At 34.7% G+C, this 24,914-nt stretch overlaps 1 protein-coding gene across 1 annotated transcript in view; it reads left to right on the forward strand.

The window, feature by feature from the left end:
• CHD1 (chromodomain helicase DNA binding protein 1) overlaps window positions 1-24,914 on the forward strand; it is a 133,092-nt gene that overhangs the window by 96,161 nt on the left and 12,017 nt on the right. Inside the window, exons 26-33 of the mRNA XM_044662599.1 lie at window positions 742-880; window positions 1,111-1,261; window positions 3,570-3,692; window positions 4,421-4,549; window positions 4,978-5,241; window positions 5,819-5,959; window positions 9,625-9,803; window positions 11,686-11,782. Coding sequence (XP_044518534.1) covers window positions 742-880; window positions 1,111-1,261; window positions 3,570-3,692; window positions 4,421-4,549; window positions 4,978-5,241; window positions 5,819-5,959; window positions 9,625-9,803; window positions 11,686-11,782 — 1,223 coding nt within the window. The remainder of the gene's footprint in view (window positions 1-741; window positions 881-1,110; window positions 1,262-3,569; window positions 3,693-4,420; window positions 4,550-4,977; window positions 5,242-5,818; window positions 5,960-9,624; window positions 9,804-11,685; window positions 11,783-24,914) is intronic.

Below are 24,914 nucleotides of genomic sequence, written 5' to 3' on the forward strand. Positions count from 1 at the left end.
AAAAGGTAGGAGGATTAGGTTATGAAGGTCTTTGAATGCTAAAAAGGATTTTGTATTTGATCCTAGAGATAATAGGGAGCCACTGTAGTTTGTTGCTCATGAGAGCGACATTATCAGATCCAAGTTTTAGAAGAATCACTTTGGTGACTGAATAGAGAATGAACTAGAGAGGAGAGATATGGCAAGCCAACCCACCAGCAAGCTATTGCAATAGTCAAGGACTGAGATGATGAGAGCCTCTACCATGGTGGTAGCAGTATAAGGAAATGATAAAAAGGGTTAGAATTTGAGAGATGTTACCAAGGTGAAATCAACAAGTAAAAAATTGGATATTGTGGAAGAGATAGTTAAGAATTGAGGATGGCACCTAAGTTTCAAGCCTGAATATTTGTTGCCCTCATTCTGCATCTTGAGTTCATCACCTCCCTTTTTATAATAGTCTTTGCTATCAGTCTTCTGGAATTATACAGGTTATTGCACTGAACACAGTTATTGAGTGTTGATTGTCTTTATAGTGTTGCTTTTGTGTAAATTGTTCTGCTTCTTCTCAATTCATTTTGCATCAGTTCATACAAGTCTTCCTGGTTTCTCTGAAATCATTCTTTTGTAATCTCTAATGTTTAATAGCACTCCATTATTTTAGTTAACCATAACTTGTTCTTTTGAGTATGTTTTCTTAATATTACTATGCTTTGTATACTACAGAATTATTATATGTTACATAATTTTACATCTTTTAAGGTGGTAGGCTTGGAAAAGTGAAGGGTCCAACATTCCGAATATCAGGAGTACAAGTGAATGCCAAGCTAGTCATCTCTCATGAAGAAGAATTAGTACCATTGCACAAATCAATTCCTTCAGATCCAGAAGAAAGGAAACAGTGAGTTATTTCCCTCTATAAAATTCTTTTCTGATAGTTAATGATTTATATATATGATATACTCTGTCTTTCATGATATATCTTAGATAGTTTTGAGCAGATCTTTTAGAATTGAGATTACAAAAAGCATAGGTTATTGAAAAACTAGGGATTATAATCTTGAAGAATTCATTTTTTTTAAGTAAAAATGAATGAAGGGCTCAATAACAGTAATTAATTTTGTTGCTTAGATATACCATCCCATGCCACACAAAGGCAGCTCATTTTGATATAGACTGGGGCAAAGAAGATGATTCTAATCTATTAATTGGTATCTATGAATATGGATATGGCAGCTGGGAAATGATTAAAATGGATCCTGACCTTAGTTTAACACACAAGGTAAGTATGTTTCAACATTCTGAATTCATACTTTGATTTTTTGTTGGTAGTGTTTTAATGTAACCCTTTAAACTGAAGCTATTTAGATTAGGAATCAGAACATCTGTATTCTAGACCTTTCCTTGAGGCAGATAAGTAGTATTGTGGTTAGAACACTCTGACATTTAATATTTGTGTATTCCTGGTCAAATCCCTTAACTTTTTTCAGCCTCAGTTTCCTCGTCTTTTAAAATGTGGCTAATTGAGCACTTACCTCCTAAGATAGTATATGGGCCCAGGACCCTTTTCTGATTCCAGGACTATTATAGTATCCTACTCTGTGACATATTTGATGCCTAAGTTCTCTCTAGTTCAAATTACGTGGCAGGAATACTTAACCTTTTTGTGTGTCAGTAACCCCTTTAGCATTCTGAAAAAGCATATGAACTCATGATGTTTTTAAATGCTTAAAATCAAATAAATAAGTATCATAAAGAAACAGTTATATTCAATATAGCGATCAATTTTTTTAGCTTACTAAATTTTTAAAATGGACTTTTGACAAATACTTTGTTTTCTAATGCCAGAAAAGTTGACATTTTCTTTAAAAGTTCAAAATAATTTAAAAAAAAAAACTTAAGTTCTTTAAAATTTTATGTTCCTTGGATCTTCCTATGTACCGGGACTAAAAGGAAATTGATCCCTAATGAAAGGAAACATTTGACATCACATATCACTGATATTCATGTGACCAATGACTAAAATATGACTCTTAAGAATGTATATACATCATTCAAAAGAAACAGGATAATCAAAAAATTGTGCATCCTAGTTTTGTATATTAAGAAGATATATTCATGTGAGAAAAATAAAAAATCAGAGTAGGAAACAGTATAGAGAGAATATTTGAGATAAAGATCAATTAAGGCAAAAACAAAAGCAATATTGTCATTGAATTATACTTCTCTCTTCTCTGCTAATGATTTGTATAAATCATGGATTGCATGTTAACCACATGTGCAAATGGCATAAATATAGGAGGATAATACCTTGATATCAGAACTGGGGTTTAAGATTGTGACAATAATAATGGGTTGAGTTGAATGGGATGTTATTTAATGGGGATAAATGTAAAATCTTCCAGTTGGGCTAAAAAACTCAACTCATAAATGCAATTTGTGAGAAACATGATTAGAAAATAGTTTGAAAAGGATCAGATAATAATTGTATAACTCAGAATGAATTGCTTGCCAGCTCTAGGAGAAGGGTTGGAGGGAGACAATTTGGATCACATAACTTTGGAAAATTGGAAATTTGTTATTACATGTAAATGGTAAAATAAAAAATCTTCTTAATGAAAAAAGAAAAAAAGATCAGAGAATGTTAGTAGACTGCAAACTTAGTATAAGTCAACAGCTTGGGACTTGATAATTAAAAAACAATATGACATGGAGCATCAAAAACTAGGAAGTCAAAGTATAATGCCAAGTACTAAGGAGATGATATTATATTGGCATGACCACATCTGAAATACTGTGTTTAGTTTTGAGCATTGCATCTTAGGAAGAGGAGCTATTTTCAAATATTTTGATAAGCTGTCATTTTGAACAGGAATTAGATTTGTTCTTGCTAGTCCCTGGGGGAAATAGGTAGATATTACTAAGAGTTAATTTTAGGCTTGATGCAAGGAAAAAGCTTCCTAACAGAATTCTCTAAATATAATTTTATTTTGAATTACTGGAGAGAAAGAAACTTAAAGTTTTGTCTTTTTATTAACGTTAGACTATCAAGGAAAATAAAAGTTCACAAAGTTATTCATTGAAGTTCTACTAGAAAGCCCTTCTTAAAGTTCATGCTGTGTGATCTCCATGTAGGCAAAGTTCATTTATTGCTGGAGGACAAATTACATGTGGCTACCACATACTGAAAAAAATTAGGCTTTTTTTACATACAATCTTAAATTTTATAGTGAATTCCATTTTATTTTATAATATCATATCCAGGGTTCAATTAAAAACCCTAGGATAACTAAAAAAAATTTTTCATAGTAATTCTCTCCTCTTACCAGTTAAATTTAGCAGTCTTTTCCCATTTTGAAGAGTCTTTAGGAGAGTAATATAATTCTCTCTTTGAGGAAATTCTTATTATAAATTTATTCAATGCTTTATATTATTTGAGAGTTTATTCCTGTAAACTAGTTAGGAGAAATCTTTCTATCTTGATGACCAAAAGATATGTATAAAGCTTTTTGTAAGCATTAAAGAACTATATAAAGTATTATTGCTGTTATTGTATTAATGCAAGTCTTTAAAAGTTAGTTACTTTTCAGATTTTGCCAGATGATCCTGATAAAAAACCCCAAGCAAAGCAATTGCAGACCCGAGCAGACTACCTCATTAAATTACTTAATAAAGACCTGGCAAGAAAAGAAGCCCAGAGGCTTTCTGGTGCAGTAAGTACAATTCTTTTACTATTAGGTTTCTACACATTTAATCAGAAATCTTATAATCTAAAATGTAATTTTTCTTACTTTTCATTTCATCATGAATCCTAGGACAGAAAATAGCAGGTTTTCAGAAATAGGATACTAAATAGCTGGCTCCTTTTTGGATGGCTGTTATGGTAGAATGAAAAGGCAAAGGCTTATTACATTTAGAGAAATGATGGAGGCTGGGAGAAGGTAGTTTGTAGAAGCAATGCAGAGAAAATTTTAAGTAGAAAATCATGAAGATATTATTAGTTTTAGAGAATATAAAGTATGTAGAAGTAGAATAGAATTACTAGAATTACTGAAAGAGGAGTAGGAAAATAATCTATGGACTTCCCCGTTTTGCCTAAGACCATATAGGGGCAACTTAGAATTATTTTTATTACCTTGGATGCATGCCCTGAGGAAAAAGTTATTCCCAATTTCTTCATCATTCTTTTAAATATAAAACAATTATTGTTGGTATTTATAGTTTAGATTTGAGGATTTATTGTTTAATTCTACATAATTTATTACTTGACCCTCACCTCTCTGAATTTGTTTTTATGATTACTAATTATTTGTGACTATAAAACAATGAAGCACATGAAAATACTTGCAAGGTCTCACTATTTCAAGCTTAATAATAAATTGAGTTCTCCATAATGGAATCTAAAGAATTGATTATTAAAAAATGAAATCCTTATTTTTAGGGAAATTCAAAGAGGAGGAAAATAAGGACTAAGAAGAATAAAATGGTGAAGTCTATTAAAATGAAAGAGGAAATAAGGAGTGATTCTTCTCCATTGCCCTCAGACAAATCTGATGATGATGATGACAAGGTGAGAATGTTTTCAGAAATGACTGAATTTTTTTTGTCCCTTTCAAGGCATTTGTTGAATCTCTTAGTGATTACTGAGATTAATAACTTTAAGGCACTTGCAGTAGTTTTCCCATACTGAAATTCTCTTTATGGCTTATATTTCTTGGTTCAATTTATGCAAAGTTCTACTCATTACAAAGCCCTTCCTTTCAAATATTTGCCATTTGACTACTTCCTTTTCTAATTCATTATGAATATCTGATGGGGTGGCTTACCTTCATTTTATTATAAGAAAACCTTGCATATAGCAATCAGATTCAAAGACTTTTCGCTCAGATTCCATATCCATGCAAGTAGTATTTATTATAGCAGGGATTATTAATTTTTAATTAGTTAGCTGTTGCTGAGACTTGGTTAGTAATATGGTGCACATCTTGCACTTTGCAGGATGAGATCACTTCTGTGAAAAATCCAAATAGAAAAGTAAAAACAGAAAAAGACAGTGAAGAAAAATCTGAGCCAGATGTTTGTGTAAAGAAGGAACAAGAAGAAAAAAGGGAAGCAAAAGAAAAGGAAAATAAGAGAGAACTTAAAAGGGAGAGAAAAGAAAAGGAGGATAAGAAAGATATAAAGGAAAAAGATATTAAAGAAAAAAGAGAAAGCAAAATAAAAGAAGCTATGCAGAAAGACAAGGACATAAAGGAAGAAAAGGTATGATAATCACATTATACAACTTTAAAATATGGAAAATTAAAGAGATTATTCACATTCAGAGGAAGAAATACCAGCAAACATTTCTTCAAATATTTTAGTTATGATGAAAAACTTTCTCTAAAAGTTCTTATTCTTTCTACCTCTAGTGTAGGAGAAGAACATTTTGGAAACAAATTAAGACTGTCCTTAATAATATAAAAACAATATACCCTGTAGTGCTTTACAGTTAAAATACTTTGCATATATTGTCTCATTTTAATTCTCACAACTCTTAATAGGTAGATAATGGAAGGATTATTAGCTAGTACAAATATGATCTATCCCTTTTTATACAGATAAGTAAATTTGAAGCTTAGAGGGGTTAACTGATTTGCCAAAGGTCATATAATGTAGAAAGAAATTATAGGAAGTTTACACATTTTCTTCATTTTTCATTTCCCCAAATGAATTTTGGGAAGGTATGATTTGAAGAAATTTAGTAATGATAAGTACTATATAGTCCAAAGTTTTAAAATGTACCTTTTTTACTAGTCATTTTTCTAGAAGAATTATTTTGTCTTTTTTTTTCCCCTAGCTCAGTGAAACCAAATCTGATAGCAAAGAAAAATCTAAGAAATCCACAATTTCAGATGCTCCAGTTCATATTACTGCAAGTGGTGAACCAGTTCCTATTTCTGAGGATTCTGAAGAACTAGACCAGAAGACATTCAGTGTTGTAAGTAACAAGCTTTCTGATTATCAACATTCATTTATTTTAATATTATTTCATTTGAAATTATATTTTTATAATTTAGGTCTTATATAATAGAGTTAAATTGAATAATGCTGTAATTCAAATTGATTTTGATCACAATGGCATAACATTTTATAGAGTGTTTTTATAGGTTACTTTCAGAAAGGACATTGGAATATGTTTTAGTGAATTGATCCTAATTCTATGGTCTAATGCTTCTTAATTATATAATGTGTCTTCTAAAATAGTCTAGCATCTCACTTAAAATACCATTTACTATAGCTGGAAGTCCGGGGGGGGGGGGGGGGCGAAGAGTGCTTCTTTGATTGCTCCCTAAGGGAATTTAGTTAGGGTCTATAAAGATACCTCACTTATGAGGCAATCTGTTTTGTGGACCCTAATGATAGTTTCTTGAGGAATCATTGTGCTCTGCTATCCAAATATGTAATATCATGCCAAATAAGACTGTTTTGAAAATATTTAAATGATGTGAAATTACAAGATCATGAAGGATATAAGATAACTTTGAATAGTTAGTTATATTTAGGGATGTTATAAAAAGCAAAGAACTAATGAACCTAAGGATTTGATGGATGTTGTCTCTTGATTTTATCAGCTTTCTTGTGTTCAGCTTTCATCTCTGGACTTCCAAATCTAGAGATCCATTTCTTTTTACTTCAGTCAACCAGCATTTATTGAATACTTACTACATGTTAGGCACCATGCTCTATATTTACCCTGCAACCACCCTAGTCTAGGCTTCCTTCACTTCCTACCTGGACTGTTCAGTAACCTTTTAATTGGTCCTCTGACTCAGTCTTCTTCCCTCTTCAGTCAATTCTCCACACAGCTACTGTAGTTATATTCCTAAATCATCTAAAGATATCACTCAGCATTCCTTGCCCCACACACTATGCCTCACTCCTACCTCCATTCCTCATTGCCATTTAGAGAAGCTACAAATTCCTTTCTATGACTTTTTGACTAACTGTGGCCTATCTTTCCAAGATTGCATTACATCTCATCTCATTCTATCTTCTAACCAAATTGATCTGCTAGGTTATCCATGATATTTTGTCTCTGACCTCCATTTATTTGCATAAGTTCTCCCTTTTGTTTGGAAGGAGCTCCTTCCTTCCCATCACCTCTTAGAATCCTCCAACTAACACTTCCTTCAAGATTCCTTTCTTGATTCCTCCCCAATTGTATTCACCCTCAACATTATTTATTTGGTATATATCACTTTATTTTTCTGTCAACATGTAACATCCCACCTAGAATGCAAGCTTATTGAAGGCAGAGAATCCCACTTTGTAATTCTTTAAAGAGATCATTTACTCATATAATTCCTTCAAATTTATACTTGCTATTTCCTAGTGGTCAACAGAATTGATAGCAGCACTGGCATAATATAATAGTTTTCTACAGAAATTCATTCAGTATTAATTGATTCCTACTACAAAAAGTCTAAAAGAATCCAGAAAGCACCTTATCCTAATAAATATTTGACTATCCTAATAAACATTTGACTTGCCTAAAAGAGAAAGATGCTAAAAGGCAATACTGGATTTGAATATGAAGATGTAAAATGTTTTGAAGAAGGCTATTGGATGATCATGATGTAAGAGTTAAAAATTGGTTTTGGTCAAATTAAGAGTTATAAAATGATATGGTCACTGTTTATAAAAATTAACTCAAGTCACAAGGCTGTTAGTAGCTTTATTACAGCAAGGTAGAGATAGTAAAGAGAGGGAAATGTAGGAAGGAGGTAGAAAATATTGCCTAGCTAAAATACCTTAAGTCCGGATCTGAGTGCCTCCAGACTGCGAATGGGAATCTGAATGCAAATCTCACCAGCCCATGAGAGTGTCTCCAGCCAAGAGTTTCACCAACCAAAGGACTGATGCCAAAGAGGCTGAGCCACAAAAGGCATTCTCTTGCCAAGGAGGCAAGAATCTCACCAGAGTAAACATCCCTCTTTGGCCTGAGTCACCAACACAGGAAGCCAAAACCAAAAGTCCACCAGAATCCAAAGTCTGAATCAGGAAGCCAAAATCAGAAGCTGCATCTGAAATGAGAATCCGAAATAGAAATCCAAAATCAGTGCCTGACTTCCTATTGGTTTCTCCACCCAACAGTTCTCCCACAAAGATAGTCATTCTACTCTGCCTCCTCCTACTCTATTCCACTATAATTTTGGCTCACTCTATTATATTCCCTTGATCTCAATGTGTCTGTCCATTCCTGCAGGTTCAAAATACCTAGGCAATGCTGCCATTCCCACATCTCTACCATTCTTATCATAATACCTTACCTACTATTCTTATCTGAGAGTGGAACACCCATAGTGAGTTCGTAGTGTCTCTCTGGTCCCTGTGAAGTACCTTTATAATTATACTCTCTTCCTTATTTCTCATCTCTCATAAGGTGAGTTTAGCCACCTTCCCTTCACTTCTTCACTTAAAACTCTTAATTTTTAGTCTTTTCCTTTTCTCTTAATTGTCCTTTGGTGTTGATTTTGATTCTGTTCTTTCCTCCTCTCTCCTCACTACAAAGCATCTTTAGGCACTATTTTATTTCTCTCCCATTTCCTTATCAACTATTAACTAATTAACCCCTTAAAATCTGCTTTCTTTTCCCAACTACTTACTGATATTTTTCTCTCAAAGTTTAGTAGTTTCTCCCTTCTTGCCAAATTTAATTTAAAAAACCTTTAAGTGCCTAAACCGTATGGGCACTGTGCTATGTGCCAAACTTAGGTATCCATTAGTCTACACACTGAACAACACATAACAAATCCTGGATTCACTGATCCTTTTGGCTAAGACATCATCTGAATAAATTGTTTTTAGTTTATTTTATGAAGCAGCTCATCTTGACAATTTGAGCAATGTTCAGTGATAATGTATGGAAAGACCAAGCACTTTATTAGGTCATTTCTTCATCCAGTGTATAATCTGGCTGATGGACTACTTAAATGTTATTCTAGAAGGAAAAAAAAATTCCAAGAGTATAAAGCTACTGCTAAAGTGTTGAGGAAAAAGTACTTTGCCCAGTGTGTAACCTAGAAAAGAGTCCTTAAAGACCTTGCCTTGGAAATCTTGGACAGTGACAGCAGCAGTTTCAGCAAAAGTAGGTGTAGCCGTTGCCTGGCATTTTGCCACGGTAAATTTTAAGGAATATAGATGTTTATTATATTTATTAATTACTATATAGTATGATAAGCATACCAAAAATGATTTGAAGCAGATCTTAGGATATGAACCTTTACCTTGCCTTTTTTACTTGAAAGGATATATACTTTATTATAGTAAAGTGAAGATAACTAAATTGTTTTTAAAAAGTTGCTCTCTTTATAATGTGTCTATAACTTTAAAATTTATCCTCTAGTATAACTATTTTTAATGATGTCAAGTATAATACAGTACCTTTACCATAATTAATCATGAGTGATGAATTCAAACTAAGTATAAGTAACTTTTACAAAGAAAACCTGAAGAAGACTTTTATGAATTATGGAATGAATATTATTGTTTTATTTGGCTTCAGATAATGCTATATTTGTCCATATAAGTAACATTAAAAAGATGAATGATAGTTTAGAATTTACCTTTTTCAAATGTTATATACTTTTTTCCATTTTACAGTGCAAAGAAAGAATGAGGCCTGTAAAAGCAGCCCTGAAACAGCTTGATCGACCTGAAAAAGGGCTTTCAGAAAGAGAACAGCTGGAACATACTAGACAGTGTTTAATCAAAATTGGTGATCATATTACTGAATGTCTAAAAGAATATACAAATCCTGAACAAATTAAGCAGTGGAGAAAGTAAGTGATATTTTCAGTCTTAATGTATAAATTAGGTAATTACTATTGGCATTAGCCTGGTGACTTTTTTGTAATTTTGTTAAGCTGTGTAAGTTGCTTTAAAAGTAACTTGAATTAATTTCAAAGCTACATTTCTCTTTATATTGATATTGTAGTGTGGCATTAGTCTATGTAGTGATGGGCAAACTTTAAAGAGGGGGCCAAAGGAAAGGAAATGCTCATCTGTCAGTCTGTTTCTAAGGCAACTCTTTCGAGGCTTCATTGTATTGTATCCTACTCACTGTATTCGTCAGATTAGGAATAATTTTGCACTGGTGGGATAGAACATTTCAGGGGCCTTCCTCTGGCCCACGGGCTGTAGTTTGCCCATCACTGTTCTATAGTATTCTACGATTTTTGCATTTAACCACTAGGTGGCAGGTGTTCCTTTCAGAAAAAAATGTGACAAATACCACTGTCATATAAATTGCATTTGTACAAAATTGACAAAAATCCACATTTGAATTACATTGGACATGAGTCTATAAAATAATAATTCATCCCTTTTTTAACCCCACCCTCCACTTCTCTCTACCTCCATCCCACCCCCAACCCCAGAGTAAAAGAAGTATAGAAATTTACTTCAGAGCAAAGAATTTTAAAACAAACTTACATATTGAACATGTCTGACAATTTATGTCTCATTTCACATCTTTAGTCCAGCATCCTTTTAAGAGGGAGAAGGAGTATATATTTCATTTTCAGTCCTCTGAAATCAAGATTGCTTACTTCATTGATGAGAGTTTTGATGTCTTTCAGATGTTTTTCTTCACATTATTTTGTTCCTTGTGTAAATTGTTCTTTTTTTTTACTTTGCTCTTTATTAATTCATACCAGTCTTGTCAAATTACCCAAAATTTTTCATAGTTGGCTTTTCTGATTGCACAGTAAGCTTTCGTTATATTTATTTATTTAGCTATTCCCCATTTAATGAACACTTAATTAATTTTTAGGTTTTTGCTACCACAAAGTGTTTTGATTAATTTTTTTGTATATATGGTAAAATCCAATTTCATGTAACCCTGGGTAAGTCACTTAACCTTCATTGGCTTTGGTTTCCTCAGCTGAAAAATGGGGATAGTAATAGAACCTATTTTCTAGCATTGGTGTGAGGATTAAATGACCATATTTGTAAAGCACCTAGCAGAGTACTTAGACTTGGTATAGAACAGGGGTCGGCAACATATGGCTCTCAAGCCATATCTGGCTCTTTCGAGGACCAGATATGGTTCTTTCTGCAGGAGCCATAAAGTCATTTTTTTTCAGGTGCACGCACTGTGAGCACTGTACAGCTCTCACAAAATTACATTTTAAAAAATGTGGCGTTTATGGCTCTCACGGCCAAAAAGGTTGCTGACCCCTGGCATAGAATGTGTTTAGTTTTTATTGCTGTTTTTACTTTATATTATGTTATTTATTACTTTTGATCACTATTCATACATACAGTATGGCCGGTGCAAAAGTGTTGATAACAGAGAATACTGCCTTAGGGATATATCAAGTTGGGTCGATTTGGCTGGAACATAACAATGTATTGAAAAACAGTAGTATGAGATATATCTGAAGGATAACTTAGAGCCTGCTAGAAGGCCTTAAATAGGCTAAAAAGATGTTTTTTATTTAAAAGTTAAAGATATAATAACAGTGCCATCACTATTCAAATTTTATTTTGGAAGCCTAATGTGTATGTCCTCTCAAATACTATGTCTATAGTTTGAGAGATTTTCTACTAGAGAGTAAATAACAGAAACTCCTCTATTTTCTATTAAATGAAATGAAGAGAACAAGACATGTAAATTAAAAAAAAATTATTCTATGTAAAGATTAACAATGTTTCTTTTAGGAACCTGTGGATTTTTGTGTCCAAGTTTACAGAATTTGATGCAAGGAAACTACACAAACTGTATAAGCATGCAATTAAAAAACGACAAGACTCTCAGGTAATAAATAGGTTATAATGTTTTCCTTAAACTTACTGTGTCATGAATTTACAAAGAATAATCTGCGTAAAACTAAAAATGTGTTTTCTAGGAGCCCACATACAGATGCATTGGGGCATTAAAAGCATTAATTGGTTTTGAAAAACACATTTTGCAAAACTATAGTATATATGGCAGTTAGCTTCAAAAGAATAGTGCTTCTGTTTCTAAATAGAACATGTTTATCTGTCCCTTTGTGTATAGAACATTTTTTCTTTGATTATATATATTAATGACCTTTGCTTTTCATGCCAGAATTATTTTCTAAAATGATCCTTTCCTCATTGAACTTTTTAGGTAACAAAGATAAATCTTTAAATAAAACTAGCCAGGGTAGCTAGCTAGGTGGTTCAGGGGATAGACCAAGAGACAGGCCTGGAGATAGGAGGTCCTGGGTTCAAATACAGCCCCAGACACTTCCTACCTATATGACCCTGGGCAAGTCACTTACCCAATTTTCTAGCCCTTACTGCTCTTTTGCTTAGGAGCCAATACTTACTGATTCTAAAACAGAAGGTAAAGATTTTACATAAATAAAACTATCCAACATAGTGATTCTATAAAATACTAAAAGCAATATCTGGTACCCTTGCTTCCTCCAACTCTACAAAGAGGAAATGAGGGATTTTCTGTTTGTATTTTTTAATGTAATCAGTTGTCTTGTAGAATCAGTATCAGTCATTGCATTTAAGCTTAATTATGTTGGCTTTTGTTGTTATGTCCATTTATATCATTAAATAAAGTTTTCTTTCATTTTTGCTTTCTTTATGTTACAGTTTCTGAAAGCTTTGTATTAGTCATTTGACAGAATCATAGTGAAAGGGTTAAAATAGGGGTTTTTAACAAAATAAGAGAGCAACTTTTAATAACTTAAGTTTTAATGAGACTATGTAGTTGTAAATTAATATTATCCCCTTAAGCCAGAGAAAAGAAAACTTCTAGCAGTTTTTAACCATGAACAATTTAGTTTAATTAGATATAAATATATAGATATAGATATAGAGATAGTAAAAGAATATAGTAAGATGAATATAGTAGAGAAATATAGGACAGAGGTAGAGAAATATATTTCCTAATACCTAACTAGCTATCCTATAACCCATCTATAACTGCCTATAATTACTATCTAAAACTCCCTATATTTACCTACACCCTACAACCTATAACTACCGCTAATAATCACCCCATAAAGTACCAACACAGTCCACCCAATCAAAACCAACCCAATCAATGTTTAATTCAACCACAATTAGGTCTGTCAACGAAGACCAGCCATCTTCCAAAAAATTCAGTTAAGGGAAAAAACCCTAACAGCCCAAACTAAAAGCCAAAAACCCAAAAGGCAAAAAAGCCCTCTAAAGGCTAAAGCCAAAAGCCCTCTTAGTAATCTAAGCTCAGGCTCGCCTTTATAGTCCAGCTACTAAACCACCAACTGATCACCAGCCAACCAATCAATGAACAATTCATGGCCAGCAGCCAATTTCCCCACAATTGCTAGCCCCAGCCCTAGCCAGCAGGGGGCTCCTGGGTTACTACTTCCTGTCACTGTGGGCTGGTTAATCCCTACACATCTCTATGGTAAGAGTTCCCTGTTAAATTAGAGAAAAGGAATAAAGAATTCCTTTTTACAATAGAATTTCTGATTTGGAAGGCATGTCAGTAACCATCTGGGAAATGCATTTACAAAGATTTCCCTCTGCAACATAGCCAGCAATTGAGCCTCCAACCATTGTTTGAAGATCTCCAATGAAAAACAGAACATTACTGCTCATTTATTTATTTATTTATTTATTTGTTTATTTGGGGGGAGTATTTCCCCATATTTACATGATTCTTTTTCTTCCCCTCTCCTTTTCCCTCCCCCCCTCCCAGAGCTGATAAGCAATTCCAATGGATTGTACAAATGTTGTCACTTGATACCTATTTCCATAATATTCATTTTTTTTTACTATAGAGCAATCTTTTAAAGCCAAAACCCCAAATCATATACCCATATATACAAGTGATAACTCATATGTTTTTCTTTTATGTTTCTACTTCCATAGCATTCTTTCTCATGTGTCTTGGATTATTGCATTGCAACTAGTAGTAAAGTCCATTACATTGGATAGTTCCACAATTTTTCACTTTCTCTGTACAATGTTCTCTTGGTTCTGCTCATTTCACTCTGCATCAGTTCATTGAAGTTTTTCCAGTTCATATAAAAATCTTCCAGATCATCATTCCTTACAGCACAATTGTATTCCGTCACCATTAGTTACCACAATTTGTTCAGCCATTCCCCAATCAAGGGACACTCCCCCATTTTCCTTTTTTTTTTTTTTTTTTTTTTTCCACCACAAAGAGCACAACTATAAATATTTCTGTACAAGTATTTTTCATTATTATCTCTTTGGGGAACAAACCCAATAGTGGTATGGCTAGATCAAAGGACATGTGATCTTTTAAAGCCCTTTGGGCATAATTCCAAGTTGCCTGCCAGAATGGTTGAATCAAATCACAACTCCACCAGCAATGCATTGGTGTCCCAATTTTGCCTCATCCCCTCCAACATTTATTATTTTCCTTTGCTGTCATATTGGCCAAAGTGCTAGGTATGAGGTGATACCACAGATTTGTTTTGATTTGCATTTCTCTAATTAGGAGGAATTTAGAACACTTTTTCATGTGATTGATAGTTTTGATTTCTTCATCTGAAAACTGCCTATTCATGTCCCTTGGCCTTTTATCAATTGGGGAACAGCAGATTATTTTGTAAAGGCAACCCATTTCATGAATAGCTCTAGTTAAGAGGCCTAAATTTGATTTTTTGAAACTTCTATCTGTGAAAAATTAATAGTGAATTGTAATGACTTTTATGAAAGAATTTCCCTTTTAGTTCCCCAAGAAAAGTTTGATTTTAAAACTGAAACAGTTTCTCCATCCCTGGCTGTAAAACTTGGTTGGGTTCTCCCTTCTTTTGTTTAGATTTAGAAGGATAACATTATTTAGGACAGAATTGAGCAGCCATTTGACCCACTTGAGAGATTAATTAATGAAATCAGCAAGCTTTAGCTGCTATTTTGGACTACAATGACCTAGCTGCAGAGAAGGGAGGAAAGGGGCCTGTTGTGTTCTTAAGACTCACCTTTTCTTGTGATGAAAGAATGAGGGAGAAGTTTGAGGGTCTCTAAATCTACCTTCTCTGTGATCAATCAGATGTCTTGGGATGTCCAGGAGAGGGGCTAAGTGATGAGGTCACAAGGAGTACATATTGGTGTGCTCAGGTGGTTCCCAGTCTAGCTCTCTATTGCTCAGTAGGGATTGTGGAGAGTCTACTGGCCATTTTAAATTTTCTTGAGCTACTGGTTAATTAACTTAAAATTAAGAAATACAGCCTCTTGAGAATTTTAATCTCACATACCCATTGCAATTGTTACTCTCTTCTAGAGAGAGAACATATCTAATCCCTATTCCAAATCACAGTCATTTAAATGCTTGAGAAACTCTCATGTGTCTCCTAAGTTTTCTCTTTTGTAAACTAAATATACCCAGTTTCTTCAAAATTTATCATGAGGTCTTTCACCATCATGGTTGCCTTCCACTGAATGCTTTCCATCTTAACTATGTAGCTCATTAAATGTGTCACTTACAACAGAATAGATTTGGTTTGATAAGGGCAGAAAACAAAAAAACTCACTTCCTTATTCTTTAGAGCTATCACTTTCACTGATCTTAGGATCACATTCATCTTGGCTACATATGACAATATTGATTCATATTAAGGTAGTAATCCACTAAAACACTATTTTTTTCAAACTACTGTTTCTCATCTTGTATACTTCTGAAATTGACTTTTTAGTCAAATCAAGGATATAAAACATTTATGTGCCAATGTGCCAAGTAGTGTGCCGAGCATCAAAGACAAAAAGAAGACAACAGAAACAAAAGGCACGTTGCCAAGTAGCTCAGTCTTAACCTAAGTGTAATTTTTACATTTATTTCTATTAAATTTCATCTTGCTCATATCAGCCCATGTTTGGAACTAATAATTAGAGAGGGTTTGATTAGAAAGATGAGACAGGGGTAGCTCAGTGGATGGAGAGCCCGTCCTGGAAACAAGAAGGCGCCAAGTTCAAATTTGGCTTCATACACTTACTAGCTGTGTGACACTGGGCAAGTCACTTAACCCCAGTTTCCTAGCTGTACTGGTCTTCTGCCTTGGAACCACTACTTAGGGTCAATTCTGAGGCAGAAAATAAGAGTTAAAAAAAATTATAACCGAGTGTCTGTCATGTCCATTCCTTATTTATCAAATTGCTTTGTAATAAGTCTGTAACCAGGAAAGGAAAAGAACAATCCCTGGCACAACTTAGGTATTCTAAAGAATTTTTAGTGGGGCAACTAGGTGGCTCCAGTGGATTAAGAGCCAGGCCCAGAGACAAGAGGTCCTGGGTTCAAATGTGACTTCAAGACACTTCCTACCTATTTGACCTTGGGCAAGTCACTTAACCCCAAATGTCTAGCCCTTACCATTCTTCTGCCTTAGAACCAACACACAGTATTGATTATAAGACAAAACATAAGGGTTTTTTTTTTTAAATAATTTTTAATACAATCAGCTAATTCTCAGACTGATGGCCAGTGAGTGGAGCACAATTACTGAAGGGATTTCCTCAGATATTTGTAGTGTAATACATCCAGACCCATAGAATCTCAGATCACACAGCATCCACTAATACCAGCACAGGCACTGTGAAGCTTGTGTGAGGTAAACAGCATTGGGACTTGGGTGACTGTTCTGCTTTTATGCTGAAATAGCCTTACTAATTTTTTTTCTCATTTCTTTTTTTTTTTTTAATTTATTTAAAAAATTTTTTTCCATGGTTACATGATTCTTGTTGTTGTCTCCCTCCCCCTTCCTAGAGTTGACAAGTCATTCCCCTGGGTTATACATGTATTATCACTCAAATCCTATTTACTTATTATTCATTTTTGTAATAGAGTAATCTTTTAAAACCAAAACTCCAAATGATATAACCCATATAAACAACGATAAATCATGTTTTCTTCTGGATTTCTACTCCCACAGTTCTTTTTCTAAATGCAGATAGCATTCTTTCTCATGAGTCCCACAGAATTCTCCTTAGCCTTACTTCTGATACATAATCAGCATTCCTCACTTCAGAACCTATTTTTTGGTATATGAGGAAAATAATGGCTAAGATGCAGGGGGCCATATGTACAATTGACAGTTTCTGGCCTACTTCACCACTATTCCATACAGGAACCTTAGCCCAAGTCTATTTTCTTAATGTTATCCCACCCCACAATTTCTTTTGAATAAACTATACTCTTTTAAAATCCTATACCAGTCATGGGTCTCACAACCTGTGTATCAGTGGTTTGAGCCATGACGTCATATTTTTCTACTGCCCTAGGGTCTCTAGTTCATGTAGTTTTTTTACCCCTACTTAGTACATATATCCTAGGCCTGTTTTGGTGAACTTGTTGCAAGTGTGCCATGGGAGGTTGCTCCCCTCCTCCTCTCCACTTGTGCCCGAGGACATTTCTCACACTGACCTGCCCCACTGCCCAGCAACCCAATGGGAGCGCTTCCTCTGTCCCTTGTCTGGGGTGGGGTTTGGGAGAGGGTTCACATGCAGCATGAGGGTTGCAATTTGGGTACTTGGTCACCACCCTCAACCATTGACTTTATTGCCCTTTTCTGTTTTGGATTTTATCATGTGAACGTTTGAGTACCTTAGTTACTATTTTTAAATTGTAGTTTCTATATTTAGTATTTGGTTTGATAGATATCCATGGGTAGAAATTTTCACTTCCCTTTCATTTTGTAATCTTTTTTTATTTCGTTTATAAAAATCCAAGCAGTTTCATTCTTACCAGCCCTGGGTAAGAATTTCCAAGAATATGGTGGTAAATATTTAATCACTGGCTCTTCAGGGGAAAGAATGTATACACAGCACATTCTTAAGTTAAATATCATTATTAACATTTTCTCCATCACTTTATGTCTAGGCAATGAACAAAACAACAGATCAAGCCCTGATTTATAGGAAATTTTAATCATCAACTCTTGAGCTGATTAAAGCTGGCTCTGGTACCTCTTTGGGGTATATATCCTATGTATAGCCAAGAGTTTTTGTTCCTTTATTTTAAGGTGAAATCCAGAAATTTAAATCTCATTCTCACATACTTTCTTCTTAACCAATTTTTCACTTAAAAACATGCTTTTTTCTTTTTCCTTGCTTTTAGCAACAATGAAGAAAATATTTTTTGCCTCAAGTTTTCATTCCTCCCCAAAACTTTATAATCTTGAACAATGTTTTAATATTTCCTCAGGCAATGCCATTTGTTCTCAAGTAAGTCATCAAAAGAGGATATTTTCGTTTGTTTTGACAAGTCTGTAGATTCTCTGAATACATTTTGGGAAATCCACAAACATTTTTTGTTAATAAGTAGGTGCCTAAATATTCCCTCAGTGGGAGTCATCATTACTAGTAGTCTTTAACTTTTATTAACTAAACTCTCCTGACAAAATATTTGGAACTAGATGATCATTCCTTGGAGGATAAGTGGCTAACTTTGAGCATACAGTTCCCTTCTCTTTAAGAGCATCCTCAAGGGCAGCAAGAAGGTGGCTTATTAGTTTAAGAATAGATCTATAGGTGAGAGGTTCTGGGTTCAAATATGGCCTTAGATATTTCCTAGCTGTGTGACCCTGGACAGGTCTTAACCCCCATTGCCCCATTTATTTTTCTAGTGCCTTTTAGGCTAATGGCTTTATTAGGGGTTGGGGGGGAGTAGTTATAGGCATATCTTCCCAATCCCCTCCCCTCCCACCTTCACAGCCCCCTGTGACCTCCTGGGAAGGGCTGGGAGACAGTTCTGGTCCCCATAGCACCGTCTTGTTTGGATTTCTCACTCCCAACTTGGAGGTAGAGAAACTTCCAGAAAGGAACAGTAGGAAGTTACCAGGTGGTTTGTGTGTGTGAATGTAAGTATGGGATAAGAGGATGATTTTTGTCCTCAGCTTGAGGCTTGAAGGGGGGGTAGCACCATCGTGGAAATGGTGGAGAAAGGATGAGAGGAAGGGACCCCAGGGGCCTGATAGAAAGTGTGTGTGTGGGGGGGGTCCTGTTATTCTCTTCTCCAACCACATTCCCAGAAACCTGTGACTGGAGCTGTACGTATGACTGGGCAGCCTGGAATCTGAACTTGGCTTGAGAGGAATGCTTTTCAAGTTCCCCACCTGACTTAGGACTGGGAAAAGCATATGAAGGACAGAAATGGAGGTGGAGAAATGAAGAGAAACAGGGAGGCTAGAACCAGGATGGGGAAAAAGCAATGAGAAGACCTGCTCTAGACCCGCAGATTTGCTTTTTGTGGAATTAGAGAAATCTCTTTCACTGTTTGGGCCTCAGTTTCCATGGATTTTAATGGAAGATGAATTGATGGGCCCTGAGGGCCCTGTCCTGGCTCTGTGACTCACTGTGTAGCAAATCCCTTCCCCTCTTGGTTTCCTTCTTTATAAACTGAGGGTTGTGAGACCATGAACAAATTCAGATTTCAAGACCCAATTCCTCATCTGGAGAATGATGGGGGTTGGAGTAGATGATTTCTAAATTCTAGTTCTAAGCCCTAAGTCTCAAGATTTGGAGAAAATCTACCTCTTAAGTTCCATCTCCCCCAACCTTACCACATCTGCCACTCTTTTACTTTGAAACTAGTACTTAGTATTGATTCTTTGTTGTTGTTTTTTTACCCTTCCATCTTGGAATCAATACTGTGTATTGGTTCCAAAGCAGAAGAATGGTAAGGTCTAGGCAATAGGGGTCAAGTGACTTGCCCAGGGTCACACAGCTAAGAAGTGTCTGAGGCCAGATTTGAACCCAGGACCTCCCATCTCTAGGCCTGGCCCTCAATCCACTGAGCCACCTAGCTGCACCCCCTTACTATTGATTCTAAGATGGAAAGTAAGGATTTTTAAAAAGGAAAAAGGACGTCCTCAAATTAGTTTTATGTTGGGAACCATTAAGACTGCTCTTTTATGATCCGCACCTTTTCTTAAAAACGTTATAGCCTTATTGAAAAGCTTTAAGTTCCTAGCAAATCAGCAGTTACGGAGTTAACAATTTCTCTCCTTGATAATTAAGAAGCCTGAGCTCTAAAAATTATTACTTAGTCAAGGTCAGAAGTGGACAAAGCTAGACAAGACTTTTATCTGAACAGGTGCAATCCTATAAATCAAGAGTACAAGACTCAATTTATTTAGGGTATCTATAGAATGTAGTCACTACTCCATGAATTCGCCTTCTGCTAATGAGCTGCTGGAATTTGACCTTTGACCCTGGACCTATCTTTCTACTTTTAAGCCTCTAATGGGTTTTTGTGTAATTTGTAACCCCTACACAGCTGTAATTCCTTCTCTGTGCTCTTTGTGTGAAATGAGTCTTGAAGTATATATAATAAATTCCATGCTTCCAGAGACAGAGCTGGAACCATGAGCTGAAAGATCTTCCCTGTTCCTTACCTTATCAACTAAGCCATACTTATAAGATTATCTGGAGATGATAAATAGATCTCGAGAGTTTTATAACTACAATCTTCCTTGTCTTCCTTTGTTTTGTGGTGCCATTCCAACTTCCTGAAAAAGGTCAAGATTCCCTTTTACCTCTTGTTCTTTTATTCCTTTTCCTTCTTAATTTTCCCTCTAAAGTTCTGGCAGTTTTCAAGTGAAGATTTTGTGCCTGATAACCTAAAAACTGCAGTATTCTTCCTTTGTCCTCTTTTCTTTTTCTCGGTCAGAAACCAGTCTACTCTTAGCAGCCACTTCGTCATCACAGGAATATAAACAGTGCCCAATTAATGTAGGTGACTGCAAAATGTTCCCTTCTTGTCATATCTAGCAGAAGTGAGATTCTTTCTTAAGTTCTATCTTTGTTGGCTACCCTTAACTCCAAATCTGTTACTCTTTCTCATGCCTTTTAATATTCAATAATCTCTCAGGTCTCTCTTAAATCTTGAAAGCCACATGCATCTTTTTTTCCCTTATCTAATTATTAGCCTCATATGTTGTCTGGCCAATTTATTTTACTAACGTTATTTTATCAGCTACTTTCTCCTTGAGTTCTTTTTCTTCCACTTCTGTTTTCTTTCTTCAATTGAAGGTATTTTCAAACTGCTGTTTCTCCTTCATCTTGAGTTTTCATCCTCTGCTCTCCTTTCTTTCTTTTCTGAATTTCTTCGCCATCACTATGCTCCTCCTTTAGATCAAGTTCTTACTTAGCTATAGGACATTGTTTCATTTCTAAGGGTTTTTTTTCCAACTTCCAACTATTCTTGTCCTTTAGCTTTTCAGGTCCTCTAAAATTTCTCTTCAAATTTAGTGTCCTCCATATAGTTTGTCTCCCATGCATATCAAAATTTTATGAAGTTCTTTGAAAGATATGAACAAAAAAGATAACCTTGTTTTGACCTTCCGATTATCAGTATCAAGTGGAGCATTAAATATAAAGATGTATGCCTGTCAAAAATGCTCAACATTATCAGAGTTTAAATGAAAGAGGGATTACCTGTAGATGGTAAAGTTCATCAGATGTTCCTGATGGCATTTGTGCTGATGCATTAAGTCCCAGAACATTACAGAGCCTCTTAAATTAGATTGCTAATCACTCTCAAGACTTTGGCCCAATTATTCATGTAAGAAAAACCAAGTCGATAAATAATGCCCATTTTTCAGATTATGTCATTCAGTTACAATAACTTAATGAGTAATTCTATTTCTTTCCCAATCATGCGTGTATGTATGTGTGTCTTTATATAGATGTTGCAAATGGACGGTGAGCTAGACTTAGAATTGAATAGGAGTTGAAGGGGTTGCATTGCTTTGAGAAACTACAGGATTTTTTGGTGCCCCCAAGGTTTTTCTGAAACAAGAGCCAATCTTTTTAAATGCCATTTTCCTTCTCCTTTTTTTTTATACTTTAAAGCTTTATTTATTAGATTTTCAAGGAAACCTATTAATACAGTATTATTAGACCTGATTGGATATACTGAGACCCTGGACAGAAATCTGTCATCCTTATTTTTTATGCCATGGTCCAGGAGCTCATTCCACTTTCAAGCACAACCTTCTTAGCCAGCCATTTGCTTCCTAAATGTTATATGGTTGTGAGTAATGGAACAATTCAGTGCCAGAATAATTAAGATTGAGAATCATCCAGGTAGTAATAAAGAGGACTTACACCACAAAAACAGATATTAAACATTTATTAAGCATCTACTAGTGCCAGGCACTGTGCTAAGCTCTTGGGGTTACAAAGACAGGCCAAAAATAGTCCCTGCTTTCAAGGAGCTCACGATCAAAGAAGAGAATAAGTGAACATGTATATATAAACACCCTGTTTATAGAATAAGTAGAAATAACTAAGAGGAGGAAAGCACTAGAATTAAGAAAGATTGGGAGAGACTTTCTTTAGAAGGTGAGATTTTATCTGAGAGTTGAAGAATGAAGAAGACAGAGAAGAAATTTTGATATTAAAGGAATCCAAACAATATTTTATTAAAAAGGAAAATGTGATGTTAACATAACAAGAGCAAGGCATTACTGAAAAAACAACCCAGGTATTTCACTGGGTATCTTCAAAGTCAAGAAAATGCAAGAAAGGTCCCTACAACTTTAAGTAGATTCCCTCCCCTTTGGCAAACTTATGGGAACATATGCATTATAGTTGCTATTGAATGGACAGGCAGGATTTGTTTGATCTATATTATTACCAGAAACATTTACATCAATAAGTACCATTGAAGTATCAAGAATATCAGGTCTAAAATTTTTTTTCCAATTGCTATTTTCTCTTATTCTAGTTGGTTTGATTTTTGTTTATTCAACATTAAAAATTTTACATAGTCAGTTGTTTATCTTGTCTCCTTTTTTTCTCATTCTGTATTTTATTATATCATTGTTTTTAATGGGGAGAGAGGATAACGGGCAGAAATTCATAAGTTAAAAAGGATTTACTACCTCAAGTCTGGCAAGAAACTCAAGCAGAAGAGAAAAGCTAGCTGAAGGAAAAGACAAATAGTAGAGGAAAAAAAGGAAGAATTCTCTCAGATTACATAAGCTTTGCAGCTCAAGCAAGAATGAAAAGCCTCCAGGACACAACCCTCAAAGAAGGCTCTTAATCTCACTGGAAAATAGATTGACATGACTTAGGTAGTCAAATGTTTCCACCTGATGAGTATTTTTTTGTAAACCATTGGTCTGGTTTTCCATAGAAGTCACCACTTCCTCTCTGGGGGTCTATAGTATGAGCCAGTGACTGCTGTGATAGCAGCAGCTTCAGCTCATATCCTCCAATGGACAAGCAATCTGTTTCCAGAGCTGCCACTCTCCAGTCCGTGCTTTGTTTTGGCTATGGTACTTCAATAGCTCAGCTTTATGTTCTTGGTGATGCGTTGGGCAATAATTCTGTGGCTCACACAGTTCCACACATTCCAGTAAAAAGTCTTAGTAACCTCTCTTGAGGATGTAGAACTTAGGGCAGTGATGGGCAACCTTTTGAGCTTTGTGTGTTAAAATTCACCAAAAGACCTAGCATAACTCTGATGGTATGTCACTTTGAGGGAAAAAACCCATAATTTCATGATATTTATAGTTTAAATAACAAAAATGTATAATTGCAATATATAACTATTTAATAAACTAAAATAGGTAAATTAATATGGGTAGAATTGTCATCTAAAGTGCACAGAGTGTCTACACTACACCACAGCAAATGTTTCATCCTTGGCATGCGGCCCCATACTTCTGTATGCAGCCACACGTGGCCGCGTGTCATCGAAAATGGCTACGTGTGTCAGTGCTGACACTTGCCATCACCGACTTGGGGGTATTATAGTGCAGGGTACTTGTTCTATGCTCTGTCTTTTTTGTTTGTTTTTTTTTCCTTTTTAAAATTTTTTTCGCTAAAAATTCCCACCATAGTCCTGGTTGTTAATAACATCATTTTCCATTTCCTTCTTTCTTTTGAAATGTGACTATGTCCCTTTTCTATTTGGAGCTTATCTATCTTAAGTATTAATTTAAACTTATTTTCTACCAAGCCATTTTCCATCTTTCCTTTTAGTTCTTGTAAAATAAGTTTTTGTAGACCAGGAGTTTGTGTTCAGAGTTCAGGGAATATTGGGCTACTATGTTTGTTTACTTTTGAGTTGTGCTTATGTAGTCTATTCTATCTATTTTTCAACCAATATAAAATATGATGATTATCTTTAGTAATAATTTTAGATGTGATCTTAAGTCATATTCATTTCTACATTGTTTTATTTAATTAACTTTTCTCAAGACTGTCTTTTTTCTTTCATGTGAATTATCATTTTGTCTAATTTTATAAAATAAATGATTAAAAGTTATATTGACTTAAGATAGAATTTATAATTAGTTGTTATTGTCATTTATTATGCTGCATATCCATCTTATCCATAAATAATTATTATATTTCCAGTGATTGAAGTTTCACCTTCATTGCTTCGAATAGTGTTTTGTAGTTGTATATTTATATGTTAAAGATAAATCTTGGTAGATAATTCCCAGGTATTTCATGTATTTTAAAGTTATTGGGTTGCAATTTATCTTTCTTTAAATTTTTCCTTTTTCAATTAATTAACTATGTAAATAGATACTGATGAGTTAGCTTGGCAAAAAAAAAAAGATTGTGTTTGAGTCAAATTATAATAGTAAAAAGGAGTAATGTAAATTCACAATGAAGAGCAAAGGAGCATTTTTAGAAAATACTATATGTAGTTACTTTCTAATCAAAGATGTTTTTAGTAGCCACTTACTAAAATGCACTTATATTTTGCTAAATGCTGGGGATACAAGAACAAAATGAGAAACAATCTCTGCTTTACGAGAATTGAACACCAATTTGTACCCCTTTTCTTGGAACCCTAAGATCAGGCTTAAGGTGATTCTCTAGTGAATTGGGTTTCAATTCAGCCCCAAACCTTTGATTGGTTTAAGAACAAGGCCTGAGGCATATATATATATATATGAAGACCAGCCTCTGACCTACATAGAGCAAATTTG

The sequence above is a fragment of the Gracilinanus agilis genome, chromosome 1, assembly GCF_016433145.1.
Source record: "Gracilinanus agilis isolate LMUSP501 chromosome 1, AgileGrace, whole genome shotgun sequence".
NCBI lineage: Eukaryota > Metazoa > Chordata > Mammalia > Didelphimorphia > Didelphidae > Gracilinanus > Gracilinanus agilis.